This window comes from Lagenorhynchus albirostris, chromosome 16 (genome assembly GCF_949774975.1).
Source record: "Lagenorhynchus albirostris chromosome 16, mLagAlb1.1, whole genome shotgun sequence".
In the NCBI taxonomy this organism is placed as follows: domain Eukaryota; kingdom Metazoa; phylum Chordata; class Mammalia; order Artiodactyla; family Delphinidae; genus Lagenorhynchus; species Lagenorhynchus albirostris.
In genome coordinates this window covers 25,811,018-25,831,794 of record NC_083110.1, presented here as the reverse complement: position 1 = coordinate 25,831,794, position 20,777 = coordinate 25,811,018, and the positions used below count along the sequence as shown (strand labels likewise).

General features: G+C 42.9%; 2 protein-coding genes across 2 annotated transcripts in view; both read right to left on the bottom strand.

The window, feature by feature from the left end:
- The window catches only part of VCL (vinculin), a 101,326-nt gene extending 98,932 nt beyond the window's left edge, over positions 1-2,394 (bottom strand). Inside the window, exon 1 of the mRNA XM_060125822.1 lies at positions 2,101-2,394. Coding sequence (XP_059981805.1) covers positions 2,101-2,268 — 168 coding nt within the window. The 5' untranslated portion in view covers positions 2,269-2,394. The remainder of the gene's footprint in view (positions 1-2,100) is intronic.
- The window catches only part of PLAU (plasminogen activator, urokinase), a 111,964-nt gene that overhangs the window by 32,291 nt on the left and 58,896 nt on the right, over positions 1-20,777 (bottom strand). The window lies entirely within an intron of this gene.

Genomic DNA, 20,777 nt, shown 5'->3' with positions numbered 1-20,777 from the left:
TGCTAACTCCTATGTACCACCAATCTCAAGTCCCTTCTTTTGTAATGTATTGGGAAGTTTGCAATTATATGTAATTTTGTTTTCAGTTTATCAATGGCCTCATTTTTTTGGTATTTGTCTCACAGTATCTATTAGTGTTTCCTAACTAAGGGACTATATGAAAGTCACCTATGGAGCTTCTCAAAAACACAAAGGCCTTGACCTGACCCCCTAAAGAGCTCCTCAGTAAGTCTGGGGTGGGAGCTGGACATCTTTATTTCTAAAAAGCCCCACTGGTGATTCTGATACATATCTCAACCTAAGAACCACTGATTTATTAAAATGCTCCCTATATAGCAGACATTCAGTTCTTATTAATTCATGCATTGAAGCTCATAAATAACTTTCTTCTAAATAGCCTAACCAGATATCAGCCCCTAGACTATACACTAGCTCTGCTCCAAGTGCAACATGTGGTTTTAAGATTTCATTTCCTGAAGTACTCCTTGGAGGGACACTATTACCTTGTCTCTTTACATTGTTTCCTATTTGTTGAGTAATGGAGGCCTGGAATGCAGCCATGTTAGACAACACTACATAAGAATGTACTCCGGAGTCTTAGATTAAAATTAGTTATAAAAAGAACAAGAACAGTGTAGAAGGAGACATTTTGAATGAATTCAGTATTCTTCCTGAATACAGTCTAACTAAATCTACACAGAAGGCAGATGGGGAATTTGGTCAGTAGCATTCTCCTAGTACCAGTCTCCTGAACTGTCTCCTGAACTGGTCCCCTGAAGACTGAGGAAGACTTGGAGCAGCTGAAGTGTGCTAAAGTGCTCTAAACAGATACGGAACCCAAGCCCCACCCAGACCCACAGTTGCCTACCAGCCTCCTAACTACCCTGGCACACACTAGTTACACAGCTCAGTGGGGAAGCCGTATAAAATTTTTCCAAATTTGTTCCCCACAGGCAGCAGCAGTCTGAGTCACCCACCCAGGGTGGGAAAGAAAAGTGTGATATTAGCCAGCAGAGTGTTAGGAGACTGGTCACAGCACCTCTTTTCCCCTTTCAGAAGTGGACTCCGCCTCCTCCAGGAATCACCTCAGTTATTAGTCACAGCTGTGGGCTACAGGGGTCTGCAGAGCCACTTCGCCATCTAGGAAAGTTGTGGCTCGGGGAGGAGACGCCCCGCTCTTTTCTCCGGCAGGGGCCGCAGATCCCAGATTCCACAGGCCTCTCCATCTTGCTTCCTGCCAGGAGGAGGGGCCGATGAAGAGGGCCCCCGAGTCTGGAAAGGCCCCAGTGTGAGGAAGCCGTTTGACAGCAGGTAAAGCCAGGTGGAAATCTCCACGGGAGTTGGAGGGGCGGGGGGGGGGATGAAAGGCAACAGGGTTAAGCGAAAGAGAAAAAGGGATTCGTAGTCATAAATTACTGCATAAAGATATCACCCGGTGTTTGTGAGTGCCAGAGGTGTGAGCAGAGGTAGAATGCCCGGGAAAGGAGGAGACAGGGACGAGTGGCCACTAAAACAAGTGGACAGAAGGGCCGGACGCGGGGAGCTCTGGGGAGGGCTCAGAGGTGGGTGAGGCGGGTTTCAAGGTAAGGGGCAGAAGTATTAGAAAGGAGAACGTGGCTCAAATAAGAATCCCTGGAAGGCAAGTCAGGGAATCATCAGAGGAGCCCGCCAGCCCAGAGGCCAGACTGAGGAGGCCTAAAAAGGAGCTGAAAGCAAGGCTGTCAACGGGAGGGGCGACAGCCTGCTGAGGGAAAGGGGCTATCAGACATCCTAACGCCTGTCATTTATTGAGCGCTTACTATGGGTCATAAGCTGCGCTAGCCACTTTATAAATACCACCTCGCTGAATCTTCACAACAAACCCGCAAGGCAGGCATTATTATGATTGCCCCCATTTTATAGGTGAGGAAACTGAAACCCAGAGAGGCTCGGGGGCTTGCTCAAGGTCACAACGCGGGGGCGTCAGGATTCAAACCCGAGGCGGTCTGGCTCCCGAGCCCACCGGCAAAGCCACAGGCAGCGCAGGGGAGCCGCAAGGCAAGCCGGAACCCCAGGGACGTCTCCCGCCCCCGTTCCCCATCCCAGGCCCAGCGCGCTCACCCGAACGAGGTTACTGACGGCCGCCTGCACGGCGGCCACAGGCGCGGTGAGGTCAGGGATGGCTTTGCCGTCCACCTCGCCTTCCTCGTGCATGATCACCAGGTGCGAGATCTGCTGCGCGACCGGCTCCAGAATGCTCTCAATCGTGCGCGTATGAAACACCGGCATCGCGGCGGCGAGCGGGGCGGCGAACCGCAGGCTACAGAGATCTGAGAACGGCGGGGCCGGGAATCCGCGGAGACGGACTCTGAGCGGCGACTACGGAGTCCGGGCTTCCCTCGGCGTAACCAGTCTCGCGAGCGCCCCGCCCCCTCTCGTCGCCGCGCCCAATGGCAACGCCGCTCAGACCCGGACCTCCACTCCTATTGGTCCCTCTTTGAGATGCTCCGCCCACGCAACCGCGCCGCCAAGGCCCCGCCCCGCCCCCATTCCCAAGGGAGGGGCCTGGGATTGGGGCTGAGCCGCGGGGTTTGAGACCGGATTCCCGAGCCCTAACGCCGGGCGCTCCTTATAAGGGCATGGTGGGAGCGGAGCGTGCGGCTGGAGTCGGGGCCCCGCCCCCCGGGGCCGCCTCCAGTGTTGGCTCTGCAGAGCTCCGCCCCTCTGCAGAATCACCTCAGCGGGGTGGGGTCTCCTTACCTCAGACGGCGCTGGAGTCTGAAGAGTCCAGGCAGCTGTAAGTCTTCACCCTGCTCCCCAACTTTTCCCTTCACACGACGCCCTCAAAATACACTTTCCATTTCCTCTCAGTAATACATTCAAACACAGAAGTGCACAGAGAAAACATAAGCGTCCCATTCATTCACACACACGCTCCACCCACTCCCGAGCTCAGAGATACTCACAGTTTAAAGTTTGGTGTTCAGGCTTCTAGACCTTTATCTACTCATTATCTTGTACATATATATTTTCTAAGTAAATGGGATTAAGCATTTTCCTGGAACTTGATATTTTTTCCCCTTAATTAAAATCCCCTGGTTGTCTTACTCCTGGTAAATATAGGTCCAGGTCTACCTCATTCTTTTTAATGGCTGCATGGTACGCCATTGCCTGAAATCGAACAGTTTCCTAGTTATGGACATTTAGGTTGGTTTCTGATTTTTGCTTTTTTTTTTTTTTTTTTTTTGCGGTACGCGGGCCTCTCACTGTTGTGGCCTCTCCGGTTGCGGAGCACAGGCTCCAGACGCGCAGGCTCAGCGGCCATGGCTCACGGGCCTAGCCGCTCCGCGGCATGTGGGATCTTCCCGGGCCGGGGCACAAACCCGTGTCCCCTGCATCGGCAGGCGGGCTCTCAACCACTGTGCCACCAGGGAAGCCCCTATTCAACAATTCTGCATGAACATCATTGTACTTGCTTCTGTACTGTACACATGTGTATTTATCGAGGACCTAGAAATGAAGTGAAAATGCAAAACTATGTACATTTTACATTTTGATAGATTAGACCAAATTGCCTATTCCTCTCACAGCATGCTTTGTAGATGACATCTTCTAAATGTCTTCCTCACCTCAAAATCTCTTTTGCCTAAGCTTCCCCATTCCAAGAGGAAACAGTTTCGCTGATACCTCCAAGCTGAAGATGCTCAAGTCAAATGCAAATATTTCTCAAGCACCCATGTTTTGTAAGAGACTAAACTAGTGTCGGTTGCCCTGTGCAATTATTGAAATTATTTTTGCCTAGTGGTATATATCCCCTGTTTCTACTGTGTGTGTTACCAAGTCCTGTACTTTTCCTTCTCATAAATACCTCCACTTTTTTGTTACTGCTTTCATGTCCTTAGAGGCAATGGATTTCTTTCTCTGTTTTAAGCTAACGTTTATTTGGTACTTTCTAAATTCTAAGAAACTTTAAATTTGGTACTTTGTAATTTCTAAGATCACACATAGGACAAGCTACTCAATTTGTGGGACCCAGTGCAAAATAAAAATGTGGATCAAAAAGCAGAAAAAAAGTGCTGTTAAAGATACTAAAATGTAAAGCTTACTCCTTTTTTGGGTTCTCTCTCTCAACCTGTCAGAGTATTTTTTATTTGCTATCTAATGTCACACTCCTGGGCAGGGAGATACCTTTGGGATAAATACAGATCCCCCCATAGGAAATTGGGGGCCCATGCAACCCACTGGCTGCCTGAAGCCCCCTCCTGCTAGCCGCTGGACTGGCATACTATTCCCAGCAAGGGACAGGAGGCCAAACCAGGCATCTCTCCTTACCACAGGCCTGCCTCCCCAACCCACAGCAAATGGGTGGCCTCCAAAGGTATTACAACCTCCACACTGAGACTCTCTCAATAACTGGACAAAGGAAGGCAAGAGACTCACCTCCACCAAGTCAAGCACAAAAAAATGCAGTGGCATTGATACCTTGGGTTGAGAATGACCACCTCCTTGCCTAACCCCTAGATACTATCGGTGGCACACACAGAGCCCTGCCCAAGGTAGAGTAGAGGGTAAAAGTGGTCACTGGACAAGGGCAGGGGAGGCTGGGTGAGGTCAGGGGGCCAGAGGTTGGGAGAGCAAGCAAGCTGAAAACCCATCCAAGAGAGGTGGTAGAAGGGAGGACCATGTAGAAGCTGAGGTTCCAACCATGGAGAAGCTGAGGTTCCAAGCCCCCAGTGCCTGTTCCAATTGTCCCATTGGACTTCTCTTCTAAAATACAAATTCAAAGATAAAATTATTAAGAATACAGACAATGATTGCAGAGCATTTAACCCCAAATGTGAAGTTCTGAGTGCAGGGCCCTGTGTAACTACATTGATTGTACACCCATGAACCTGACCCTAGTTACATAGCTGGTAACATAGGTCTGACCATGACTGCCTTAATTACTAAACAACTCCGTAGGAACTTCCATTCCTTATGGAGTTTCTTATCAAATCTATTAAAATTTTTCTCTAGTCCTACCATAGCTACCAAAGCTTTTTTCTCTGTTCACTATTTCACATTAGTAATAATAATATTGGGGTGATGGAACTGTATACGATTTGTTTTCTATAATCCTCACGCTGCCTCCACTTTGCTGATTGTATACTTATGTGCAATTTAACACGTTCTTCTGTCCTGTGAATTTCCTGCAAGTTGGCAGCGAGATTCAGAGGCTGGATCATGTAGTTGTCAACTGTAACATATCATCCCTGCCTACAATCTTGTAATCCAGGCTCCTCCTGACTGGCCATGTTAACCTCCCTAAAATACCATATTGCATATCCAGTCCATGTGTTCCCCTCCATCCACATCCATATCCACTTCTGTCCCCTTCCTCCCCCACAATTCACATGCACCCTCTAAAATCTTCCATGGCACCTGTTAACACATTTTAATACATTTTAACGTCAATACCTCCACAGACTGGGCTCAGACCAACATTACTGCCTTCTGCTTTCCCATCCAGACCCACAGTCAGGTGGGTTACACAATGCAAAGAGCACAAACTCGGAAGTCATCCAGAGCTCAAGCCGTAATCCCAGCTTCACAACTTGATTGGGATAGAACTCTGGTGAGTGGCTTTTCTTCTCTCTGCCTGAATTTCTTTCTTTGTAAAAGTGAAATGATACCACCCTCATAGAGCTGATATATGGATTGGTGAATGAATTTGTGTAAACACCAAGGAGACCTCAGTAAAAGGAAGCTATTATTATTATTGGAGCAGTCACAAACAGACATATTCTAATATCCAAAAATCTGTGGTGGAGTTTCACTTTTGAGTTTTGCCTGCATTTCTTTCCCACCTAGAAAGTTCTCTCTGTTTGTCTATGTCTTATCTACTCTGGTAGGTAAAATTCTAAGATGTCCCCCTAGATTTACGGCCCCTGGTATAATCCCCAGGACTACGACTATAATAGATTTTACTCCCATGATTAGATGACGTTATATAGTACAATTGAATTTAAGATAGGGAGGTTATCGAGGCAGGCCTCGCCTAATCGCATTAGCCCCCTTAAAGCAGAGAATTTTCTCCAGCTGGTCACAGAAGAGGAAATTAAAAATTAGAAGCACAAGAAGGATTTGACAAGCTATTGCTGGATTAAAGATGCAAGAGGCCACATATCAAGGAATGCAGGCAGCTTCTAGGAGCTAAGCCTAGCCCTGGCTGACAGACAGCAGGAAAACATGGACCTCATTCCCACAGCCGCAGGAACTGAATTCTGCCAACAAGAAGAATGATCTTGGTAACAGATTTGCCCCAAAGCTTCCAGATGAGAGCTCAGTCCAGTTGGCACCTTGATTACAGCCTTGTGATACTGAGCAGAGAATCCAGCCACACCACACAAGACTTTGGACATACACAATTTTGAGATAATAAATGGGCGTTGTGGGCTTCCCTGGTGGCACAGTGGTTAAGAATCCGCCTGCCAATTCAGGGGACATGGGTTCGAGCCCTGGTCTGGGAAGATCCCACATGGCACGGAGCAACTAAGCCTGTGTGCCACAACTACTGAGTCTGCGCTCTAGAGCCCACAAGCCACAACTACTGAAGCCTGCACGACTAGAGCCCGTGCTCTGCAACAAGAGAAGCCACCACAATGAGAAGCCTGAGCACCACAACAAAGAGTAGCCCCCACTCACCACAGCTAGAGAAAGCCCACGCGCAGCAACGAAGACCCAACGCAGCCAAAAATAAATAAATAAATTGATATAAAAAATAAAAACATAAATGGGCGTTGTGAGGTAATTTGTTACATAGCAATAGAATAACTAATGCACCTATCTTCAAAACCCACTTCTAGTTCTTTCTCTATGACTTCCCACTGCAAAGCCCTGGCATGAGCTCTTTATACAATCCTTTTTGCTTCGTAGCACTTATCACAGTTTTCCGTTTATTAGATGACCATTTTATATTTCTCTCACATCTCTCTATGACAGAGACTGATAGATGTCCCCAATACCTGTTCTGCTCTTCCTCTATAATAACAGAACCCCAGATTTATAGCTGGGCACTTAGCCACACAGTTTCAAATTGACACTTGGCAAGTTACAAAGCTTCGGTTTTCTCATCTCTAAAATGGGGATAATAATGTTTTCAATCTTATTGAATACAAAGGATTAGCACATAATAAGCACCCAAAAAATGTTACCAGAGAGAGAGAGGTCAATTCATAACCTGCACTAGACTAAGAACCATCACGAAAGTAAGTCAAAAATAATATGGTGAAAATCATGTGATCAAGTTCCAAGCAAGAGGAGCTCACCATGGGCCTGAGGGTAAGAAAGAGTTTATGGGATGGTGGAATTAAATCTGGCCTCAAAGGAAGAATAATGTTTGGTTAGGCAGGCAAGACAGCTGGCCGACATTCCAGAATGAGCAAGACCTGGAGGGAAGCATGTTCGGGAGAGTGATTAAATTAGTCAGACGGAAGTGAATGTTCATACAACTCAAAGATGAAGATGAGGGCTTCCCTGGTGGCGCAGTGGTTGAGAGTCCGCCTGCAGATACAGGGGACACGGGTTCGTGCCCCGGTCCAGGAAGATCCCACATGCCGCGGAGCATGTGGGATCACGGGCTGGGCCCGTGAGCCACGGCCGCTGAGCCTGCGCGTCCGGAGCCTGTGCTCCGCAACGGGAGAGGCCACAGCGGTGAGAGGCCCGCGTACCGCAAAAAAAAAAAAAAAAAAAAAAAGATAAGGTAAATTTCCACAAGATTATAACCTACAGAGGTTAAGGACTATGTGACATTTGCTCATGGTCGTGGCTAACTCAACGTTACTTTTTGCCGTGTTAATTAGTCTGAAGGCCACTAATGATAGGGAACATTGTAAGATATGTAAAAATTTAGCATTTTCCAGTTAGAGGAAACTGGGGAAGAGTTTTCTATGCTGGCAGTTATTTTACACAGTGCCAATGACATGGGAAACTTTAGATTCTTTTAAGTCCATAGCAATTCTCTGAGGTAGGTAGAAAACAAGAAGTACAGTTCTCTTTTATTACACAGCCTGGGAAATTGAGACATAGTAGCAACTGTCAGTGTGAGTACAATTTGTGGAAATTTTAGTCAAGGATAGAGATTCTTCTATATTTAGTTGGGACGCTCAGTTTCGCTCCGTGTTTGTGTTCTCCTCCTGGTGAGGTTTTGGACTGCTGTATGTCGGTCATGTGTCTAAGGATTTACTTACACCTACTCAGTACACTCCAGTGCACTTTACGCCCCCACGTGGGTCAATCTACAACTTATACACACTGCATCCCCCCATCTCACCACAGATGTACCTTCTCTCTCTAGAACACGTCACCAGCCCTTTCCCCACGCTGTCCCCACATAAGAACCACACAGTGGCTCAATCAGTAGTTCTTCCTTTCCTTCCCCAAATGCTGCATGCACACCCCACCCCACCCTCCACCCCCACCCAAAACCACAACCACTTCCGCCATCATTTTGAAAACAATGTGGTTCTTTTTCTTTTTTTACCCCTAGCTTTAATAAGGTATAATTCGCAAATAAAGACTATTTATTTATTTATATAAAATATATGGTATCATATATGTATATATACATTTATAGTGTACAATGTGGTGTTTTGATATACAGACACATTGTGAAATGATCACTACAATCAAGCTAATTAACACATCCAACATCCCGTATAGCTACCATTTTTCATGTATGTTGAAAATACTTAAGATCTACTCAGAAAATTTCAAGTATATAATACATTAACAATACATTAACAGTATACAGTATTATTAACTATAGTCACCAGGCTGTATATTAGGTCTCCAAAACTTACTCATCTTATAACTGAAAGTTTGTACACTTTGATCAACATCTCCCCATTTCTCCCACTCCGTCCACCCCATCCCATAGTAACCACCCTTCTACTCTTTGTTTCTACGAGTTTGACTTTTTTAGATATTACATGTAAGTGAGAGCATGCAGTATTTATCTTTCTGTGTCTGGCTTATTTCACTTAGCATACTGTCTTCCAGTTTCATCCATGTTGTTGCAAATGGCAGAATTTCCTTCTTTTTTAATGCTGAATAATGTTCCACTGTATACATATACCACATTTTCTTTATCATTGCGTGGACACATAGGTTCTTTCCATGTCTTGGCTATTGTGAATAATGCTGCAGTGAACGTGGGAGTGCAGATATCTTTTCAAGAGTTCGATTTTGTTTCCTTTGGATATATACCCAGAAGTAGAATTGCATTTTCTAAAGAAGACATCCAAAAAGGTGCTCACTATCAATAATCAACAGGGAACTGCAAATCAAAACCACACAGATATCACCTCATATCTGTTAGAATGGCTCCTATCAAAAAGTCAGAAAATAACAAGTGTTGGTGAGGATGTGGAGAAAAGTGAATCCTTATACACTTTGGGGAATGTAAATTGGTACAGCCATTATGGAAATCAGTATGGAGCGTCCTCAAAAATTAAAAATAGAACTACCATATGATCCTGCTCTTTCTTGACCAAGCTTTTAAAAATGCAATGTGAATTTAAATCATTTTCAACTTTACACCTTTTTCCAGTTTTCTCACTTTTTTATTGCACTTCAACCTTATTCATTGTGTGACAAAGCTACAAATAATGGTATTAAATATTATGGAGAATTTCAGCTTCCAAAGATAACTACTAATAACATTTTAATATATTCCCTTTTAGCCTTTTTTTCTGTTCATATATATATATATATATATATATATATTTTTTTTTTTTTTTTTTTTTTGCTGTACGCAGGCCTCTCACTGTTGTGGCCTGTCCCGTTGTGGAGCACAGGCTCCGGATGCACAGGCTCAGCGGCCATGGCTCACGGGCCCAGCCGCTCCGCGGCATGTGGGATCTTCCCGGACCGGGGCACGAACCCGTGTCCCCTGCATCGGCAGGCGGACTCTCAACCACTGCGCCACCAGGGAAGCCCTGTTCATATATATTTTTATGTGTATGTTCAATTTTTTCTCATACAATTTTTTTCTGAGATAATTTACATACTATAAAATTCACCCTTTTAAAATATAGTGTTCAATTTTTATTCCTACTATTTTCACCTTAACATTATTATATCAAGAACATATGCCCATGACATTGAATATTCTTCAAACCTTGATTTTTACAGTCGGTTTATAGACATATTACATTTAAAGTGTGCAAGAACCATAATTTATTTAAACAACTTTCTAGTTTTGGACATTTAGGTTGTCTCCAACTTTTTATTATTGTAAATAGTGCTTTGAAAAATAGCCTTGAGTTTTTATTTTTATATGCATTGAATTGTTGCTTTAACACCTTTACTACTTATGAGTCGAACAAACACCATTGGTTACCTACTCAGTAGGCATTCTCTCCTTCATCCTTAGCTTGTAGAATCTAATACTTTGGAGAAGTATAGTAGTTATCTATTGCTGCATGTAAATTACTCCAAAACAATAATCTTTTATTCTCTCATGTTTTCTGTGGTTCAGGAATTTGGAAGTAACTTGGCTGGGAAGTTCTAGCTCAGAGTCTCTTATGAGGCTGCAGTCAGATAGTAGCTACAGCTGGGGTCATCTGAAAAGCTTCTTCAATCATATGTCTGATACCTGGGCTAGGAAGACTCAAAGATCATGGGGGCTTAAGTGATGGAGCCCTTCAAGCATCTCTTTCTATTTCTATGTGGTCCCTCCCACGGGCTCTCAAGCATGATGACTTCAGGGTAGCCAGACTTCTTTACAGGACTCAGAATTTCAAAGGCACATCTCCCAAGAGATCAAGAGCTGTGCAGAAGCTGTATTGCCTTTTCTAACCTAGCCTTGAAAGTCACAAATATCACTTCTCACCTGAATCATACATGAGTCCTCCCAGATTCCAGGAAGGGAACATAGACCCACTTCTTGATGGAGAAGTATCAATTCACATTTAAGGAGAACATTTGAAAAGTGTTATCTGTCAAAGGAGGCAAATATGCTGAGAGAAGGTGGGCCCCTCCCCAAACCTAAGGGATGAACGATGCTTTCTCTGAACCAAGTATGATAATCCCACTCTTTGTTGTTGGTATAAAAGATACCACTAGTTGTCCACCCAAAAAGTATTTCCCCTTCCTCCTATCAGAACTCAGCTAACTATACTAAATTACCCAGGCTTTCTTGCAGCTAGAATAGCCAAGGGATCAATTCTTCCCAATGAAACCAAACTCAGAGATCTAAAACTTTGGCTTTTCTGAGATAGATACTTGCCCCTTTCTGATGCACAAGAACACAGCTCCAGGGGGTAGTCCTTGCTGGACATGAGTCAGTCAATACAGTCTCTTCACTTGCTCATAGTGATTGGTTCAAAAGTAAGCAGTTGACAAAAAGAATAAAATACCTAGGAATAAACCTACCTAAGGAGACAAAAGACCTGTATGCAGAAAACTATAAGACACTGAGGAAAGAAATCAAAGACAATACAAACAGATGGAAAGGTATACCATATTCTTGGATTGGAAGAATCAACATTGTGAAAATGACTGTACTACCCAAAGCAATCTACAGATTCAATGCAATCCCTATCAAAATGCCAATGGCATTTTTCACAGAACTAGAACAAGAAATTTTACAGTTTGTATGGAAACACAAAAGACCCCGAATAGCCAAAGCAATCCTGAGAAAGAAAAACAGAGCTGGAGGAATCAGGCTACATGACTTCAAACTATACTATAAAGTTACAGTAATCAAGACAGTATGGTACTGGCACAAAAAGAAATATAAATCAATGGAACAGGATACAAAGCCCAGAGGTAAACCCACGCACATATGGTCAACTTATCTTTGACAAAGGAGGCAAGAATATACAATGGAGAAAAGACAGCTTCTTCAATAAGTGGTGCTGGGAAAACTGGACAGCTACATATAAAAGAATGAAATTAGAACACTTCCTAACACCATACACAAAAATAAACTCAAAATGGATTAAAGACCTAAATGTAAGGCCAGACACTATAAAATTCTTAGAGGAAAACATAGGCAGAACACTCTATGACATAAGTCACAGCAAGATCCTTTTTGACTCACCTCCTAGAGAAATGGAAATGAAAACAAAAATAAACAAATGGGACCTAATGTAACTTAAAAGCTTTTGCACAGCAAAGGAAACCATAAATGAGATAAAAAGACAACCCTCAGAATGGGAGAAAATATTTGCAAATGAAGCAACAGACAAAGGATTAATCTCCAAAATATACAAGCAGCCCATGCAGCTCAATATCAAAAAATCAAACAACCCAATCCAAAAATGGGCCCAAAACCTAAACAGATGTTTCTCCAAAGAAGACATACAGATTGCCAACAAACGCATGAACCGGTGCTCAACATCACTAATCATTAGAGAAATGCAAATCAAAACCACAATGAGGTATCACTTCACTGGTCAGAATGGCCATCATCAAAAATTCTAGAAACAATAAATGCTGGAGAGGCTGTGGAGAAAAGGGAACCATCCTGCACTGTTGGTGGGAATGTAAATTGATACAGCCACTATGGAGAACAGTATGGAGGTTCCTTAAAAAACTAAAAACAGAACTACCATATGACCCAGCAATCCCACTACTGGGCATATACCCTGAGAAAACCATAATTCAAAGAGATACATGTACCACAATGTTCATTGCAGCACTATTTACAGTAGCCAGGACATGGAAGCAACCTAAATGCCCATGACTGATGAATGGATAAAGAAGATGTGGCACATATATGTAATGGAATATTACTCATTCATTAAAAGGAACAAAATTAAGTTATTTGTAATGAGGTGGATGGACCTAGAGTCTGTCATACGGAGTGAAGTCAGTCAGAAAGAGAAAAACAAATACTATATGCTAACGCATATGTATAGAATCCAAAAAAACGGTACTGATGAACCTAGTGTCAAGGCAGGAATAAAAATGCAGATGTAGAGAACAGACTTGAAGACACAGTGGGGGAAGGGTAAGCTGGGACGAAGTGAGAGAGTGGCATGGACATACGTATATTACCAAATGTAAAATGGATGGCTAGTGGGAAGCTGATGCATAGCACAGGGAGATCAACTTGATGCTTTGTGACGACCTAGAGGGGTGGGATAGGGAGGGTTGGAGGGAGGCTCAAGAGGGAGGGGATATGGGGATATATATATACTTATAGCTAATTCACTTTGTTATATAGCAGAAACTAACACACCATTTTAAAGCAATTATACTCCAATAAAGACGTTAAAAAAAAAAGTAAGCAATTAATCCAATTTGTTCCAATATGAGAAAGAGTGACTCCCAGGTATAGGAGCTACCACAGACATGCTTTCTTTTCCCTCAAGGTATGGTGTAAAAATGGAAGCATATGCAGCCATTTCACTTCCATGATGGGGGAGTCTGGAGCTCTGAGGAACACCATAAAGAGCTTGAATATGAAGGCAACACTGGAGAAAGAGAGAAAGAGAGAAATATGTCCTCAGTGAAATTTTTATTTTGGACTCAATTCTCACCTGATGCCAGTCTAACCTGAGGATTTTTCAGTTACTGAGTATATTGATCAAGGTTCTCCTGAGAAACAGAACCAATAGGAACCAAAGAGATTTATTGTAAGGAATTGGCTCATTATGGAGGAGGACAAGTCCCATGATCTGCAGGGTGAATTGGCAATCTGGAGACCCAGGAGAGTGATTTAGTTCTAGTCCAAGTCTGAAGGCCTGAGAACCAGGAGAGCCAGTGGTATAATTCCTGTCAAGGGCTGGCTGGCTCAAGACCCAGGAAAAGCTCATGTTACAGTTCTAGTCCAAAGGCAGGGAAAAAGACCTTGTCCCAGTTGGAAGGCGGGCAGGAAAGAATTCTCTGTTCCCTGGGCGGTGTTCACCCTTTTTGTTCTATCCAGGCCTTCAATTGATTGGATGAGACCCACTCACATTAGGGAAGGCAATCTGCTTGACTCAGTCTACCAATTTAAATGTTAATCTCATCCAAAAACACCCTCACAGAAACACCCAGGAAAATGACCAAATATCTGGGCACCTCATGGCCCAGTCTAGATGGCACAAAATTAACCAGCACACTGAGCAAATTAATCTTGTGGTTTAAGTCAGTTTGATTTGGGTTTTTTTTTTTTGGCCACACCACATGAAATGCAGGATCTTAGTTCCCCCACCAGGGATCAAACCTGCACACCTTGCAGTGGAAGCTCAGAGTCTTAACCACTGGACCACCAGGGAACTTCCTGATTTGATTTTCTTTCACTTGCAACCAAAAGAGGCTAACTTGATACAGGGCACCTATTGTGTGCTAGACTGTGCCAGGTGCACAAAAGTGGTGACGAAGACAGAGCTTACAGTCTAGCAGCGTGTGTAGGAAGGTCATTGCTTTAAAAAAAAAAATGTTATTAAAGCATAATACATTCAGGTAACTGCAGCCTGGTTGACATCTTGACTACAATCTCATGAGAGACCCCGAATCAGAACCACTCAGATAAGCTGTTCCCAAATCCCTGACCCAGAGAAATTTATGTGAGATAATAAATGTTTTTTTTTGTTTTATGCCATTAAGATTTTGGGTAATTTGATACACAGGAATAGATATCTAATACACCCTTCCCCCAGAAGTATTCACTAATCTGATTTCTTTCGTCATTGTAGATTAGTGTTGCCTGTTCTTGATATTTATACAAATGGAATCACACACTATGTACTCTTTTGTGCCTGGCTTCTTCCACTCATTATTATAGCTGTGAGGTTCATCCAGATGCATACATCCTGCAGTATTCTGTTCTTTTGTTGTTGTATGGTATTTCGTTTCATGAATATACCAAAATTTAGCCTTTCTGCTATTGGTGGACATTTGATTTTTCTCCCAAATTTTGGCTATATATGAATAAAACTTCTATGAACACTCATATATGTCTTTTTTTTTTTTTTTTTTTTTGCTGTATGCGGGCCTCTCACTGTTGTGGCCTCTCCCATTCCGGAGCACAGACTCCGGACGCACAGGTTCAGCGGCCATGGCTCACGGGCCCAGCCGCTCCGCGGCATGTAGGATCTTCCCAGACTGGGGTACGAACCTGTGTCCCCTGCATTGGCAGGCGGACTCTCAACCACTGCGCCACCAGGAAAGCCCCATATATGTCTTTTGGTTGGAGAGATACACTCATTTTTCTTAGAAGGCATTTTTTTTTAAAGGTAAACTCCCTTATTATTTTTTTAATAAATTTTATTCATTTTATTTTATTTTTTGGCTACATTGGGTCTTCATTGCTGCACCCGGGCTTCCTCTAGTTGCAGCCAACAGGGACTACTCTTCATTGTGGTGTGCAGGCTTCTCACTTTGGTGGCTTCTCTTGTTACAGAGCACGGGCTTTAGGCACACAGGCTTCAGTAGTTGTAGCACACGGGCTCAGTAGTTATGGCTTTTGGGCTCTAGAGCGCAGGCTCAGTAGTCGTAGTGCATGGGCTTAGTTGCTCCGCGGCATGCGGGATCTTCCCAGACCATGGCTCGAACCCGTCTCCCCTGCATTGGCAGGTGGATTCTTAACCACTGCACCACCAGGGAAGTCCAGAAGCTCAGTAGGTCTGTAATGGGGCCAAAGTATCTGTATTGTTAATAAGATCCCTTGGTGATCCCGACACAATCAGTCCCAGCTCTGGCATTTGGTAAACACTAACCTAGGAAGCTACCCGCTCCATCTGTAAGAACAGTACTTGCTACAGTGTGGATTTCTATGTGTTTATAAAGAAAACTTTCTTGGCTGGTATAGGAATGCTATGATCTTCAGAAACTCACTTAAGAGAAAGCCTGAAATCTATAAATTTGGTAAAATGTTCACACATTTTACGTACTTCCTGTCATTGCTTCCACGTACTTCCTGTCATTGCCTTTGTTCTTGCATCTTTTCTAAGTAGCCTTTGGTCAAAGCAGAAGGAAAGTTGAAGAAACTTGATGAGGGCTTTAAAATTTAAAACCAGGGACTTTCCTGGTGGCGCAGTGTTTAAGAATCTGCCTGCCAATGCAGGGGACATGGGTTTGAGCCCTGGTCCGGGAAGATCCCACATGCCACGGAGCAACTAAGCCCATGCACCACAACTGCTGAGCCCATGTGCTACAACTACTGAAGCCCTCATGCCTAAAGCCCACGCTGCACAACAAGAGAAGCCCAAATAAGGAGAAGCCTGCACACCGCAATGAAGGTAGCCCCGCTCTCCACAACTAGAGAAAGTCCACATGCAGCAACAAAGACCCAACGCAGCCAAAAATGAATATAAATAAATAAATACAAAAAAATAAAATTAAAACCCAATTCATTTCTCACAGACTTTGCATCTTAACTTTAGATGCCACTGTCTCTTCAAGTCCAAAGGTAACTTAACAATTTGTATGGATATTGCTGAGCAGAGGAGTCTGGAAAGAGCAGTAAGTTCAAAAGCTATAGGAAGAAAAAACAAAAAAGTATTTTATCATGTGGTTTGGAACTAAAGAAAAGAATCTCATCAGCTTAAGCAAATTATAGTTATATAAATTATATAACTTATATATATATATATATATATATATAAAAATTATAGCCCAAGAAACTGAGACAGAGAGAGACCAAAGGTAGAAAAATCTAGATTGGATTCCACCTCTTACCCTCTGGGAGCTATAACATTTAACACTCAGTATGTTTCTCCTATCCTCCTCCTAATGTACATACCCTTTTGCTTTGGAGAATTCCTCTCCTACTTCATATGACCTGGTGGGGCTCTTAATTACAGTTTTCCCTTTTCTCTAACCTTTTCCCCTCACGATTACCAAAGTAGAGTGACTATACCCAAGACTGGCCAATCATAATATCCCACTTCTTTGGTAATAGTCAACCATTCAAGAAAGGACACACAACCCTAGCAGAGCCAATCTAAACCCTTCCCTGAAATTGACTTATGGATATTGTGAGAGACAGAGAGAAATTCTCTATTGGACATACTAAACTTGAAAGATGTGAAACTGGAGTTGTTGAAGACAATTTCCCCAGAGTCCTATCTAGAGTAGAAAAAAATGAGGCCAAACCACAGAGAGAAGCAAGGCACAAAGACAGGGAAAGAAGAAAACCTTGTCCCATTGTTTGAGCCCCTGAATCCAGTTATGCTTAAAGCCAGAGCCTGCCCTGAACCACTCAAATGTAAGAACCAATAAATGTCCTTTGGCTTTAGCTAAGTTAAGTTAGGATTATCTCATCAGCAGTCAGAAGAGCCCTGGTTAACACACATTGCTATTCCGCAGTCTTGTCTGTGTCCCTAGCCTGAGAAAAGGGAAGAAACTATATACTAAATGGTTTGCACCAGCTTGAGAAGGTAAAGGTATTCAGATCACCCAAACAGGAGAGATATTTCTTCCCTTTTCCTACCACCCCCAATACACACCCTACAGCATCAGGCACACATTTAATATTTTTATTTGAGGACTCATTTTGAGAACGGCACAGGATTATACTTTGGAGTATTGTGAATAATTACTATCTTTTCTAAGAGAACTCTTGTTTTCTTTCCAATATGTGACCTATACAAGCCTTGCTTTTTATAAAGGGGTTTTATTTTTATTTTGAAACGTTTTCTAAGAATACTTATAATCAGCATGTTTTAGAGCCCCCTGATTTGGTAATTTTTTTTTTTTTTTTGGGTACGCGGGGTACGCGGGCCTCTCACTGTTGTGGCCCCTCCCGTTACGGAGCACAGGCTCCAGACGCGCAGGCTCAGCAGCCATGGCTCACAGGCCCAGCTGCTCCGCGGCATGTGGGATCTTCCCAGACCGGGGCACAAACCCGTGTCCCCTGCATCGGCAGGCGGACTCTCAACCACTGCGCCACCAGGGAAGCTCTGATTTGGTAATTTTTTAATGGAAGTCAATGTGAGAATGTAAGCCACTTAGCAAAATTCCTAAAATGCAATTCATTCTCCTAAGCAAGGGAGACTTGCATTACTCTTGATGTACTCAGAAGTGATTTCTCCAGAAATCAGAGTGGATTCGTAGATAATTGACCCTGGAGCATGGCATTTTATAGAATGACAGAGAATCTTGGAAAGGAGGTGGAAAATAACTAGCATTAATTATAGGCCTGTTGTGAAGCGCTCGTTTTACCTAGGTAGTCCAAATGCTTGGGTTTCATCAGCCTAAGGTTACAAATTTCAGCCATGTGTCCATTAATACTAAAACAAATACTTAATACTCATTCCTCCGAATACCAAAAAGTCACCTTTTCAATATGACCTGGTGAGAAGGGCTAGCTCTTGGGGGTCAGGAATAGATCTGTAGGATTCTGCTGCTTTGGCCTCCTCACCCTGTGGTCTCTCTCAGGGACCCTGATGAGACCATCAAGGCAGGGGACACCTCTGCCCCAGTTCTCCCCATGGGTATCCATGGTCTGGCATCAAGAAAGGGGTGTTGCTCTGCTCTTAGCTACCTCTCCCACACATGGCAGTTCTTAGGAGTCAAATGCACTTAAACAAACAAACCCAAAAAAGACATGTGTTGCATAGATAGAAGAATATCTCACAGAATCAAAGTTAGGAGGTGCAGCCTAGCCTCATCAGTGACAGAACAAAAGGGATTATGGAGTGGTCGAGTACAATGGCAGATATCTATCTATATCTGTATCTTCTCAGGGCTCCTGCTTCATTCTCCTTCCTCTGTACTGACTCTCTTTCCTTTTTCATCCACAGTATGAAAATGACTGCCTCAGCTCTCTTGGTTCCCTCCCCATTTTCTCTCACAGACATCTTCATTAGTGCATTTCTTACACATTTAATACCATCTTGATTCTGCTTCTCAGAGGACCTGGACTAACACATCCAGCATCAGTACATTCTGGATTATTGTGTCTTAAAAACTACTGTGTGACATGGAGAAGACAGCCATCTCAAGCCAAGGACAAGCCTCGGGAGAAAGCAAGCCTGCCAACAACTTGATCTTGGACTCATGGCCTCCAGAACCAGGAGAAAATAAATTTCTGTTGTTTGAGCCACTCAAAAAAAACCAAAAACCAAAAAAACTACTGTGTGAAGGTCAGCAATTGCCAACAGCTGTCACTGTGTACAGTTTCTCCTCCGACATGAGATGAAGTTCATGCCTGCAGTCCCTCCTACAGTTCTCAGGGTTCCCTCATAAAAAACAACTGGAAAAAATTACACTATTCTCCAAGAGTGAGCAATAATTTATAGGCAAAGCGCAGCCTAAATTCATGGAGGAAAAGAGAGGTTCCCCTTCAAGGTAGCTAAGATACACTCAATTTACATTATCAAACACATAATTTCTTTATGGAAAACCGCTATATTTGAGTTCTGTCACTGTATTCAGTTTTTCTCCAAAGAACAATTGGTGGATAGTTTGTGTACATTTGCATAATTTAAAAACAAAGTGGCAACTCTTCCAAAAAAGAGGGCAGTGGATTCTGAATGTGTATCCAAATCTTCACCTCTTATCAGGAAGGAACTGCTTGTAAATCTTAAGTTACTGTTTTTATTCTACTTTACAAATTTCAAAATCCAGTCTCTATCAAGATAATCACTGCACATATATGGTCTCATTTAATCCTAAAAATAATTATGTCTTTCATTCATCTCCATTTTAGAGAAGAGGAAACTGCATTTCAGAGAAATTAGGAAATTTACCTAAGATTGCTCCACTAAGTCTTAGAGAAAGAAATTAAACCCAGCTCCTTCTAGCTCACAATCTCATGTCTTTCCACTATTTTCAGAGATGCTATTAAAAATCTTATGTGGATTCACAGAAAGATAGACAAGATGAAAAGGCAGAGGGCTATGTACCAGATGAAGGAACAAGATAAAACCCCAGAAAAACAACTAAATGAAGTGGAGGTAGGCAACCTTCCAGAAAAAGTATTCAGAATAATGATATTGAAGATGATCCAGGACCTTGGGAAAAGAATGGAGGCAAAGATTGAGAAGATGCAAGAAATGTTTAACAAAGACCTACAAGAATTAAAGAACAAACAAACAAAGATGAAAAATACAATAACTGAAATGAAAACTACACTAGAAGGAATCAATAGCAGAATAACTGAGGCAGAAGAACAGATAAGTGACCTGGAAGACAGAATGGTGTAATTCACTGCTGCGGAACACAATAAAGAAAGAAGAATGAAAAGAAATGAAGACAACCTAAGAGACATCTGGGACAACATTAAATGCAACAGCATTCACATTATAGGGGTCCCAGAAGGAGAAGAGAGAGAGAAAGGACCAGAGAAAAAATTTCAAGAGATTATAGTCGAAAACTTCCCTAACATGGGAAAGGAAATAGCCACCCAAGTCCAAGAAGCGCAGAGAGTCCCATACAGGATAAACCCAAGGAGAAACACACCGAGACACACAGTAAACAAATTGGCAAAAATTAAAGACAAAGAAAAATTATTAATAGCAGCAAGGGAAAAACGACAACATACAAGGGAACTCCCATAAGGTTAACAGGTGATCTCTCAGCAGAAACTCTACAAGCCAGAAGGGAGTGGTGTGATATACATAAAGTGATGAAAGGGAAGAACCTACAACCAAGATTACTCTACCCGGCAAGGATCTCATTCAGATTCGATGGAGAAATCAAAAGTTTTACAGACAAGCAAAAGCTAAGAGAATTCAGCACCACCAAAACAGCTCTACAAAAAATGCTAAAGGAACTTCTCTAAGTGGGAAACACAAGAGAAGAAAAGGACCTACAAAAACAAACCCAAAACAATTAAGAAAATAGTAATAGGGACATATATATTGATAATTACCCTAAAC